Source organism: Oncorhynchus tshawytscha, linkage group LG26, assembly GCF_018296145.1.
Source record: "Oncorhynchus tshawytscha isolate Ot180627B linkage group LG26, Otsh_v2.0, whole genome shotgun sequence".
In the NCBI taxonomy this organism is placed as follows: Eukaryota; Metazoa; Chordata; class Actinopteri; order Salmoniformes; family Salmonidae; genus Oncorhynchus; species Oncorhynchus tshawytscha.
In genome coordinates this window covers 11,133,871-11,147,053 of record NC_056454.1, presented here as the reverse complement: position 1 = coordinate 11,147,053, position 13,183 = coordinate 11,133,871, and the positions used below count along the sequence as shown (strand labels likewise).

The 13,183-nt window shown below is 43.3% G+C and overlaps 1 protein-coding gene across 2 annotated transcripts in view; it reads right to left on the bottom strand.

Annotated features, from left to right (window-relative positions):
- Positions 1 to 1,360: 1,360 nt before the first annotated feature.
- LOC112225157 (protein Wnt-6) overlaps positions 1,361 to 13,183 on the bottom strand; it is a 28,514-nt gene continuing 16,691 nt past the window's right edge. For both annotated transcript variants that reach the window (XM_042306945.1, XM_024388837.2), the window contains 2 exons: positions 6,016 to 6,326; positions 1,361 to 4,314 (listed from right to left, as the gene is read on the bottom strand). In XM_042306945.1, coding sequence (XP_042162879.1) covers positions 3,853 to 4,314; positions 6,016 to 6,326 — 773 coding nt within the window. In that variant the 3' untranslated portion in view covers positions 1,361 to 3,852. The remainder of the gene's footprint in view (positions 4,315 to 6,015; positions 6,327 to 13,183) is intronic.

Below are 13,183 nucleotides of genomic sequence, written 5' to 3'. Positions count from 1 at the left end.
GGTAATTGCGTTACTCAAGTACTGTATTGCCACCTACCTCGGTGGGCCCCTCTCAGTCAGTCCACCAGGCAGACAACAGCTGAACTTCCAGCTCCAGCGGCATGTCTCTCTCGTAAATATCATTGCTTCATCCAAACACTGTGCTCACACATGACTAGAACAGAGGTTTTACACTATGTGGGTTATAATTAGACTGATTACGATCAGATCAAGCCTCACACAACGCTTGGGAATGGAGTCGAGAGCGTCTCGGTGAAGATCAAGAGAGGTTCACAGAACATTATGGGTGTTATATTACCTGTGACAGTTACTCTTGCTCTTACTCTCTCCTTTGTTCCTGGTCAAGATTCAAGCTGACTGACAACAGAGAACGATCTCCCCAAGGAAAGGAGCAAGCAAGAAGAGATTCACATCTAAGTCATCTAAGTTGTTCTCATGTCAACAGTTACACTCTGTGACAAACCTTCATCCCATATCGCACCCTATTCCCCATTTACTGCATTACTTTTGACCAGAGCTGTGTGGCCCCTGGTCAAAAGTAGGGCTGTAAATAGGGAATAGGTTGCCATTTGGGACATTGCCAAACGTTCCAGTATCTAGAATATGCACCTTTAATGAGAACCTCTAAGCTCAGTGACTAGACCACCGGGAGTTCATTCATCATTGCCCTTATGATAGTCAGACATTACCCCAGGAGGAGTCATATTGGTCTGATTGATCCAAGGAAATGTGTCTGCCTCATGACATATAGCCACATAGAGTGGCAGGCCTTCATTAACGTCTCTGTGTGTTTTACAATCAACGGGCAAAGGCAGACACATATCCGAATACACCACATTCCTCAGGGCACTGTTCAGGGGGAGACGTGGAAAAGTACACCTCTCCATTGAAAGACGGCAGGCAGGCAGAGAGGCAGCCACATTAATACCAGGGCTTCTATAAATCTATCCACTGTCTATGCAGTTCCTCTGGCTCTACCGACGCTGAACCGTGGCAGCTCGAGGAGAGAGCGCTCCTAGCGCTTTCCCTGTCTGTGGCCTACCTCTGTGTTAAACACTGCTGGCTCCACTGAAACGTGAATTCCTGGAAAAAATGAACTTGTGTCAACTTGCAAGGCTCAAACTAATACAGCAGGATTTTTTTTTTTTTTTTTACATCATAAATAACTCAAAACAACACATTTTTTTGTTGGGGGAAGCAGAAGTGTTGAAAATATACAGTATCTTCCAGAAATATATCTTCCAGAATGGTCATTGGAAGGGAGTGAGGTGAAACCATCCACCCTGACCCAGCATGAAGACAATTAATATGAATAACACTGACACAATGTGTTGAAGGTCAACGGAAGGCAAAAGTGACATACGTTTCTATAAATCTACTCGTTTATAAAGGGTTATGCATTCAAATCTCTGCTTTGTCTTGGTCTAACAAAAAAAGGCACTAAAACGAGACAAAAAAAAAGACATTTGAATTCATTGCTACACAGACCAGAAAACAAAAAATACAAATAAATGAAAACTAGAGTGAACAGTTTACTTTTTATTTGTATAGTAAATGCAGAAACTCAATTGCCAATTTATTTAAATTTATATAAATACTGTAACTGGAAAGTAACTAAATGGACATGAAATGAACTTTGTAGAATAATACAAGTTTAATCAATGAACAACTAAGTATGAGAATGTCAAAATGATGTCTAAGAATCCAAACAAATGCTGGGGAATGATCTTTAAATCATTCAACATTCCATGACAAAATCCTGTTTTCTAAACTTGTGTCTTGCTTTGAATCCAGAAAGCAACAAAACAACCTTCTTCCATTTTGACAAGGGCTGTTTAAACATACATACAGTAACAGTAAAACGCTCCTGGCAGCCCAACAAGTCCAAAAGTTGTTCTATGGGGAATGGATAGGCCAAGACCTTGCTTAGTCATGCATATATCTCACATATGAAATGTCACATTTGGTCTGATTTCATAATTTGGTCGACTACAACCCAAACTTAATAACATGGTAAAGTGACCATTTCTACTGCTAAACATAACTGTATGTAAAGAATGCCTAATATTTTAGTAAATCTCAGTCAGAATAGTTCAGTTTTACCAAGTCTTTCTCCCTTAAAGTGATATTCTTTTTGTACAAAAACTGTATTTAGATTAAATTAAACACAAAATGTTGCTGATTCCACAGATAGAGCTAGTAGCTCTGAGAATAGAGTGATCCTGTGCAGTGTGTAGTCACTGTCATGGTAACAATATGAACTATGAACTCTGGCCAGAAATCATCTGGTCATAAACCATGGTATATTGGCAATAAATTATAGCGATGTGATCTCTCATCGTACTCTCTCTTTGTTTTGCCAATGGTTTCTTGTCTTACAGATCCCTGAAAGGTAAGTAGCAACAAAAAAACGTACTCTAAAAGAAGGGTACGACACAGTACATTTCAATAACTTATAGCTATGCACATCAACAGAAAATGTACAGCGTGTTTGGGTACCAACACAACTCATGAGGAATCGTTATTATTATTAATCACAGTGAATGTTTTATTCACCCCCCCAAAAAAAAAAAAAACAAGCAAGGAGATCTTATTTGCCTATTCTAAAGAATTTAGGGAGAGAGTAAAAATAAATGGTCTTTCTAACTCCCAACTCACTTCAGCAAGTTGACTTATCAAAGAGACCAATGTATGGATTCATTGTCAGCATTGTATGTGATTGTGACTGGCTATTCTGCACAACATGACTATACCTAACAAAGCTTAACGTAACAAATGCTTTAATTGAAAGTGCATTACAAAAGCCCTTTATGTTAAACAGATAAACATAATATCATACTTTCTCGATACTGCACCATACAACAAAGAAAAGAAAAAAAAATCTGAACATATTTTTCCATTTGCAAACTACTCAAACAAACAAAACCAGAAATGTAACAAATGGCTTACATAGATAGCTCCAACATCCAAAGTGCTTTTCAGAGAGACGGTAGGCACGTTCCTCACCTTATCACTATGAGTAGTCTTGTCATAAAAATGTTCATAAATAATAGTCTCGGATGTCAGTTCAGCTCCTCACCATGAAACAAGATGGGGTTCGGTTCGTCTTCCAAAAACACAACCCCACATTTCCCTTTTTTATACATTTTGTGCTAGATACAAAAAACCTGTATTCCATGTTGAGCATGTCCATTTACCTTTCACATGAAGGACATTTATGTTACATAGGAAAATATTTTATCACCATGACTGTATTTTCCACATGCACAAGTCATTATGTTTTCTTTACAATAGTCACCCCTCGTAGATACATGGTTAACTGACGATGCAAAGTTTTTCCCTAATGGTGGGTTGTAGGCCCCATGTTCTTAGTGGGTCCTAGCATTGGGTTTGAGGCTAGAAACAGTTGTTATGCTATTTTCTGGGTCAATGGCTAATTCTAAAGACCTGTGGTGGGTGGTTCACTGTGCAAACGTGTTTGGGAACCACTGCTTTAGAGGCTAACAGCTCTGTACAGATGACTGAGAATAGTACCAAACTTTCTGATTGTCTTATATGACATGGGACCCAGCATTCTGCTCTAGAAAGTTCTGGGAGCTGAAATGTAACTTTTAAAAAGAGCCTAAGTTCAGGGTCATAGAGCTCTATGTGGTGAGCACTGAAGTAGTGGCCATTCTGGACCGTTCTACAGCTTGAGAGGAGAGTTCCTCCAGCTGTCTGTCCAAGATGATCCTAGATAAGACATTCATCTTTCAGCGTGCTCCTGAAGTGAACTGTGGGAGCCTGATCTCAGTGCATCATTCCTGTGAGGCTGAAGAGGCCTGAAACCAACCAAGTTCCTCTGTGGTAATGCTAGTGACAGAGACTGAGCTCTTTCCTCACCGAGCACTTCTTACACTGCACCACGCAGCACCAGTGGAAGCGGCAGAGACAGTTCTCCTCGAACACTACCGTCTCATCTCGGTAGCCACGCTCACAGCACAGCAGGTCACAGCCGCTCACGTCCATGGCTGTGCTGTTGCACATGCGGCCCCGCGTGCCCAGCGAGCCTGTCTTCCTGTTGGGTGAGCAGAAGTCGGGCGATTCGGCCGAGTAGATCAGGTCCTGTTTGTCCGGAGGCTTGATGTTCTGGCCCACAGGAATCAGGGTCTTGCCATCGTTGCCTCCCATCACCTTGGAAGCTCCATTAAACCTCTCCAGCAGGCGATCACCCACCTCCCGAAAGTGAGGCATCTTTTTCCAACAGGTTCGGAGTGTGCAAGACCCGGACAGGCCATGACATTTACATTCAGTCCTCATATAATTCCTCACCGCCTGTAGTTAAGACACAGAGATAGATAGGTGAGATAAAAGCAGACACCATACAGAAGGAATTTACCCTCCCCCTCCTGCCTCTGGCCTTCACAGAGCTCCCAGACCTTGACAACAGAACAGAACAGAGATCATTCAGTTATACTTGTGCTAATTAACCCTGGCTGCATGCACTGCTCTAACCTCTCAGTAGCTCTTTAAGATCACATTGTTGTTTCTACATTTGGGCTCCCTTTGCTTCTTGTATGTTATTTTTCCAAAGATGTCCTCCTGAGACTATAATTGGCCCAACTACACAGCCACTCCTCCCCATTTACCTGTCTCTGACCCCTTGGAAAGGTTTTGGCTTGTGTGACAGTGTAACATACTGTGATGAAGCAATACTGACAAGGGTGAGCAAGTCCCAGGAAATTCAGAGTAATAACCTGTAATTACCTTCTCAAAAGAGCAGACAACCTCCAAACTGAGTCAGTGTTTCCCCTATATTCATTTAGCAGCGATGGACCACCGCTGCTAAATTCTTTCCACCGCTTCTGCCGAGACTCACTTTTAAATCAATAGTTGTTTGTTCAATGACTGGAAGTATATGGGAACAGCTAGCATGTTCTTGCACTAAGGCTAGTAGCAATGCACCCCCCACACACACACACCCTTGCCACCATAGCTGAAAAAATACTATGGGATCAATGTTGCAATGTTCCTCTCTCCCTGTCAACAAGAAAGTCATTGTATTTCAATATTTCACTTTGTCTATATACATGTACTTAGTCCTTCATGAAGAGCTGGAAAAAAATCACAGTTTTATAAGGAGAAATATTAGCAGCTACTTGGCTTAAAGGTTTGAAAACAAACTGTGTGGCACACACTTGTTTCCTTGTTCAGAAACATGATTTTTGTTCAACTATCAGTTTACAGTGTTATAGAACTATTGTAGTGTGGTGCGTACTGGCGGCAGAGAAGTCAGGGGCAGGTGAGCGAAAACTGATTTACAACGGTGTTGTTTAATATCCATAAACCACCGTCAACAGAACAATACAATAAATGGGTCAAACAAAACCCGGTAAATACCAGCATACCGCGCATAAGCACTACAAGAAACAATTACCGACAAGGACATGGGGGGGAACAGAGGGTTAAATACACAACATGTAATTGATGGAATTGGAACCAGGTGTGATGGAAGACAAGACAAAACCAATGGAAAATGGAAAGTGGATCAGCGATGGCTAGGAGGTCGGTGACTTCGAAGTTTAGAGTCCAACTATGGCTAGAGGCTGTCTTGGATGATGCATTGGATGAAAGGAGGAACATTCAGCTAGACAATTAAGACTTTCAGCATCTGAACCTAATTTTCACCATTGTTAAAAAAAAAAAAAGTAAGCATCAGGTGAACATAATCTAAAACATTTCTGAAGTATAATTTCCTGTACTTCTGCTTATATCAGCACAGGTCAAGTAAAACATATGAGATTAAGTGTGTTTGGAGTGAATGATAAAAAAGTTAGCTCACCGCTTGGGGTGGTCTAGTGCTCCATAAGCTACTGCCTCTGGGGCACATTAACATTGTGCAACTGCAAGGATGGGTTCGAATACGACCCACTGTTCTTTCCTACCTATATATATCCACTGTAATAAAGCATGAAGAAATACGAAAGGAGTGGGACTGTATCATCCGTTATTTAAAAAATGTAAGTTTCACTCTACCAGTCGTCCTGCTTCGTTGTTGTGGAGATCGATCAACGTCCTGATGTCACTCTTGCCCTTTTTCCTCTTGGCATCCATGAACTGCTTGGACTTCTCGTAGCCAAACTCCACGTCGTCTCCGCAGCCGCCCCACTCCCACTTGACTCCTTCGACAGAGGTGGTGGTGGAGAAGGAGGCAGGCCGGGGGGGAGCCCTGCTCCTGGTCGCCTCACAGCCACACTGCAGCAGCTCCCCCATACTGCAGGCCTGCGTTACCGCGTGGGTCACCCCAGCCGCCGTGATGGCGTACACAAACGCTGTCTCCCGGATGTCTGAAAGATCATACAGACACAGACACACACAAACACACACACGCACACACACACGCACACACACAGGGGTGTCATCAGAGGAGTGAACAAAGAGTGACCCAGGGCACCTAGTGCTTTTCCAATTTTTATTTGATTTATTTTGTATTTAACCTTTATTTAACTAGGCAAGTCAGCTAAGAACAAATTCTTATTTACAATGACGGCCTGCAAATGAGTGGGCCGCCAGTGTTTTGTGTTAATGCAGGCACTAGTGTTATTGTGTTTCAATCCAGAGTGTGACACTACAGACTTGTGGCGAGAAGAACCAACAACCTCTGCAGCATTCAAGACTGTTGCTTTGTGTGAAGGTGTTAAAGTTCACAGTTAGCCATTGATATGTTAATCCTAGCAGAACAGTAGCCACGGCCTTGCCTTGGCTCCAAGTCAGAGCAGGTCCGCTGGAGCCAAGGCCCAGTGAGACATGGGTGCCGGCCCGCGTAGATGGAAACAGAAAGGTTGGATCCTTTCGGGTAAAACACTGGGGTAAATCCTCAATACCCCTGGTATCTCAGACACAGCTGCAGGGCTATTACTGTAGAAGAGGGGGCTTACCCCCCTGGCCCAGAGGGATGTACAGCTGCAACTGCAGATTCCCCTGTTCTTTGTTACTTTGGAAAAGATCCAGGTGTATTTTAGGCCAGTTGTCGACAACATCTCTATTCACTGTTTCTAGCTGCTATATTTCCAGGAACTGGGGGAAGGGAGGTAGGTAGTTAGCAGTCCATTGTGTCGAAGCTAAAATGAATGACTTATTTTCTGGAGCTGGAAGACATGAGCGTGCAGTCACCGCTCTGCCCTGTTGCCAATTCCATATCGCATGATTCAGTGAATGGGATTCATTAAATCTAGTGAAACAGAATCGGTGCCGTGCGAGGGCCCTGCAGACCAGCACCCTGTGATATGAATACCAGCTGTCTGTCTGCACACCCAGTGATGGCTCCATACAGGCCTGTTCTGTGTGTGTGGCGTCTCCCTGCCAGCCCCAGCACCAGCTCAGCCCGAACCTTGCCCCAGCCTCAGCCCATCCCAGCCCCAGCCTGAGCCCAGTCCAGCCCCAGCCTAGCTCAGCTTTGAAAGTCACCTGAACAGCCCCAGCCCAGCTCCAGCCCTAGAACATCCCACCTGAACACACCTCATCCTGATTCCTCCTCAGTCCTCCCTACATACTTCTCCAATAAAGCCCCTCCCTGCCTGCCTGTCATATGCATTGTGCAGGCCATTCCCTATCACACACCATCACTGTTTGTTCTCAGGTTCAACCAGCTGTATAGATCTGGGGGGAAAACAAACGTTCTCCTCCCAGGCCAATTGAGTGTACAGAAGGGGTAGAGCTGACTAACTCAATAACTTCTGTTGAGACTCCTCTTAGACAGGCCAGTCACGTCAGCTGCTGTTGCAGGAGGTTTCATATAGCCTGTGTCTCAAATAGCACCCTATTCCCTTTAAAGCGCACTACTTTTGACCAGGGCCCATAAGGCTCTGGTCAAAAGTAATGCACTGCATAGGGAATAGGGTGCCATTTTAGAAGCGTCCATGGAGGGATTGAAGGGAGACGTCGAACAGTCACACCTGTTTACTGTTTCAGCAGGAGAGGTGGAACTAGAGAAAACAACTACAGACAATTGTTTAGAACCCCCCCCCGAATCTCTAAGGGGTTCAATGTCTAGACAAGTTACAGTGTTGTTTCAGTTAAGAGCTATGTCCCTTAGCTTCGCTCGTCTTTAGCTACTACACCAACGTGTAATGCCATCATCATATCTATATTGGTTATCTATATTGGATAGAAGACGTTCAATTCATAACGTTAAACAAAACTTTATTACAAACACAATCAAAAAGTGTGCCGGTTCAGTTGTACAATGTGACCGACCCTCTTGACTGAGATGATAAAAAACCCATGACTACGAGAGAGAGGAGATTATGAAAATGTATATCTCTTGATTTGAACACCCTTTTATCATTTCCTCCAAGACACAAATTCCAAACTTCTCCAGCAGCCTATGCCTGGGCTTGCCTGGGAGATCACTTGGTGCCAGAAGGGGCTTCACGAGGAATTAGCTAATCTTTTTTTAATACTCAATCTTTGAGTCAATGATGCATGGGTTCAGGTAAAAAAAATAAAAAAAATATGGAGGGAACCCAGGGCCCCTCTCTGTAGCAGTACATGTGACAAAGCCTGACGAGTGCGAATACTTTTTATTGATTGATTTTGCTTCCATGTGTCACAGTCAAGTCGTGTACAGCACATATCTCATAGAAAACCTGAAATCCATTCTATTAAGTCATAGAACAGTGAGCACACCAAGTAATCCCTAAAGATGCACAAAATAGACGAATACACTTACTCCAAAACTATACACATTCCACCTTAAAAATTATGCATAGCCTTATATTGCATAGCTTTTACTATAATCTGATAATTGACTCAACGCAGCTGCTCTGTTGATCTCTGAATGGCGAAAACACATATTTCTTTCATCGTGCAGAGTCCAAGGCCATAAGCCCCTCTCAAGCCCTCAACTTCGAGCCAGAGGAATGTTCAAGAGTATTCTGACTGTAGCTGGACATTGGTGTTCACTGGATGCACACTACTGTGCCTTAACACAGGTGTGAAATAAATTATTATATTGAAAATACATGAAAAATCAGTAAGGTTAACAACTGTCTGCCCCAGTGGAGCAGTGAGAGGTTGATATAGTACACAACTTTAAGTGTTGGTGGTATGGATAATGCATGAATGTTCATTTATATTTGTACAATTTATCCCATGTCCAACTGGGATCATTTAATTGACATTATTATGACATTATGTCACAATGTCTCATCTCATTCAGAGAGGAATGTGTGCAATGTTAAATAAGTATGTTTTTAAATCATTTGTTTTTATATATAGAGTACCAGTAAGAAGTTTGGCCACACCTACTCATTCAAAGGTTTTTATTTGTTTTTACTATTTTCTTTATTTTAGAACAATAGTGAAGACATCAAAACTATGAAAGTAATGTAGTAACCAAAAAATTGTTAAACAAATCAAATTATAATTTTATATTTGAGATTCTTCAAAGTAGCCATCCTTTGGCTTGATGACAACTTTGCACACTCTTAGCATTCTCTCAACCAGCTTCATGAGGTAGTCACCTGGAATGCATTTCAATTAGCAGGTGTGCCTGGTTAAAAGTTATTTTGCAGAATTTCTTTCCTCCACAATGTGTTTGAGCCAATCAGTTGTGTTGTGACAAGGTAGGGGTGGTATACAGAAGATAGCCCTATTTGGTGAAAGTCCATATTATGGCAAGAACATCTCAAATAAGCAAAGAGAAACGACAGGCCATCATTACTTTAAGACATGAAGGTCTGTCAATGCGGAAAATTTCAAGAACTTCGAAAGTTTCTTCAAGTGCAGTCGCAAAAACCATCAAGCGCTATGATGAAACTGGCTCTCATGAGAACCGCTACAGGAAAGGGAGGGAAGTCCCAGAGTTACCCCTGCTGCAGAGGATAAGTTCATTAGAGTAACTGCACCTCAGCATGTAGCCAAAATAAATGCTTTGAATTCGTGCAAAGAAACCATTACTAAGGGACACCAATAATAAGAAGAGACTTGCTTGGGCCAAGAAACAAGGGCAATAAACATTAGACTGGTGGAAATCTGTCCTTTGGTCTGATGAGTCCAAATTTGTGTTTTTTTGGTTCCAACCGCCATGTCTTTGTGAGCGGATGATCTCCGCATGTGTGGTTCCCACCGTGAAACATGGAGGAGGAGGTGTGATGGTGTTTTGCTGGTGATACTGTCTGTGATTTATTTTGAATTCAATGCACACTTAACCAGCATGTCTACCACAGAATTCTGCAGTAACGCCATCCCATCTGGTTTGTGCTTAGTGTGACTATAATTTGTTTTTCAACAGGACAATGACCCAACAAACCTCCAGGCTGTGTAAGGGCTATTTGACCAAGAAGGAGAGTGATGGAGTGCTGCATCAGATGACCTGGCCTCCACAATCCCCCGACCTCAACCAAATTGAGATGGTTTGGGATGAGTCGGACCGCAGAGTGAAGGAAAAGCAGCCAACAAGGGCTCAGCATACAGTGGTTGTTCCACTAAAAGTTTTGCGATTAGGCTTCGGGACTTAGAGGTCATTTGTGGTTTAGTGTGGTACCCTGCGTCACCACTTCATTGCTCCAGGCCAGCGCAAGGGGGAGTTAGAGCACTGATCATGCTTTTGGGTCCTACTGTGTCTCTAACTGATAATGAATAGGTGGCTTAAATCTAAATAGAAACTGATAATTGTGCACAACTTCAGTAATTACTTACTAAAACTGTTGTTACACTAAGGTTTTTATAATTTTATTTTGTTAGGATTATTTTGGTTTTACTGTAGTACTGTAGGCCACTCACGACCGGTCACGTTATACAGCGCCTGAGTAGCGCAACGGTCTAAGACACTGAATACCAGTGCAAGCTGTGTTGCTACATACCCATGCCGTCCTCGACTGGGAAACCCATGAGATGATTGTCGGTTTTTGGTTTCTCTCCCTCTAAAAACATGTCTCAACCCATGTTCAAGAATGGTCTTTTTCTCCCTCATTTTACGTTATTTGAAAATGAAATAATCTCCAAAATATTGTTTTTTTTTAAACAAAGCAATTATTATTAATTTAGTAGAATTATATAAAATCCCGTTGGATATTCTCACAGATATTTTATTAACCCTGTTATTAGCAGGACAATACACACTGCTCAAAAAAATAAAGGGAACACTAAGATAACACATCCTAGATCTGAATGAATTATATATTCTTATTAAATACTTTTTTATTTACATAGTTGAATGCGCTGACAACAAAATCACACAACAATGATCAATGGAAATCAAATTTATCAACCCATGGAGGTCTGGATTTGGACTCACACTCAAAACTAAAGTGGAAAACCACACTACAGGCTGATCCAACTTTGATGTAATGTCCTTAAAACAAGTCAAAATGAGGCTCAGTAGTGTGTGTGGCCTCCACGTGCCTGTAAGACCTCCCTACAATGCCTGGGCATGCTCCTGATGAGGTGGCGGATGGTCTCCTGAGGGATCTCCTCCCAGACCTGGACTAAAGCATCCGCCAACTCCTGGACAGTCTGTGGTGCAATGTGGCATTGGTGGATGGAGCGAGACATGATGTCCCAGATGTGCTCAATTGGATTCAGGTCTGGGGAACGGGCGGGCCAGTCTATAGCATCAATGCCTTTCTCTTGCAGGAACTGCTGACACACTCCAGCCACATGAGGTCTAGCACCGTCTTGAATTAGGCGGAACCCAGGGCCAACCGCACCATCATATGGTCTCACAAGGGGTCTGAGGATCTCATCTCCGTACCTAATGGCAGTCAGGCTACCTCTGGCGAGCACAAGGAGGGCTATGCGGCCCCCCAAATAAATGCCACCCCACACCATGACTGACCCACCGCCAAAAAGGTCATGCTGGAGGATGTTGCAGGCAGCAAAACGTTCTCCACGGCGTCTCCAGACTCTGTCACGTCTGCCACATGTGCTCAGTGTGAACCTGCTTTCATCTGTGAAGAGCACAGGGTGCCAGTGGCGAATTTGCCAATCTTGGTGTTCTCTGGCAAATGCCAATCGTGCTGCACAGTGTTGGGCTGTAAGCACAACCCCCACCTGTGGACGTCGGGCCCTCATACCACCCTCATGGAGTCTGTTTCTGACCATTTGAGCAGACACATGCACATTTGTGGCCTGCTGAAGGTCGTTTTGCAGGGCTCTGGCAGTGCTCCTCCTGCTCCTCCTTGCACAAAGGCGGGGGTAGCGGTCCTGCTGCTGGGTTGTTGCCCTCCTACGGCCTCCTCCACGTCTCCTGATGTACTGGCCTGTCTCCTGGTAGCGCCTCCATGCTCTGGACACTACGCTGACAGACACAGCAAACCTTCTTGCCACAGCTCGCATTGATGTGCCATCCTGGATGAGCTGCACTACCTGAGCCACTTGTGTGGGTTGTAGACTCCGTCTCATGCTACCACTAGAGTGAAAGCACCGCCAGCATTCAAAAGTGACCAGAACATCAGCCAGGAAGCATAGGAACTGAGAAGTGGTCTGTGGTCACCACCTGCAGAACCACTCCTTTATTGGGGGTGTCTTGCTAATTGCCTATAATTTCCACCCGTTGTCTATTCCATTTGCACAACAGCATGTGAAATTTATTGTCAATCAGTGCTGCTTCCTAAGTGGACAGTTTGATTTCACAGAAGTGTGATTGACTTGGAGTTACATTGTGTTGTTTAAGTGTTCCCTTTATTTTTTGAGCAGTGTATATATTGTTCATGGCTCCCGAGTGGCGGACAATGGGATTGCCTTGCAGTTCTCCAGTTGTATCCACTGAAAGCTCACAAGGTTCAAGGTACGAGGGCAGGGGGCATGGGATGGGACGCAGAGCCGTGCACAGAAGACTGACCTAGCCCATGGGGAAGGGAGGAGGAGGAAGGGGGACGGGGGGTGGACCCCATTCATTGTCATTAATAAAATAATGCTAAAAATAGTTTTTCAAAATGCCGATGTATATTTAGTTATTGATCTATAACAAATTACTATGGGAATAAATATCACTGAATTACAGAAATATCCTCCAATCCTTAATATGTAATTATTGGCGGAGAGTCATGTCATATTTTTCGACATACTGTAGGCCTACCAAAGGTGACATGAGTCTAACTAGTGTTGAGTAATGTGCTGTTAAAAGTGGTGTAGGTCTTATTTATTTAAAGAGCATATTGGAGTTAGTGTAACCTTTATTTAACTAGGCAAGTCAGTTAAG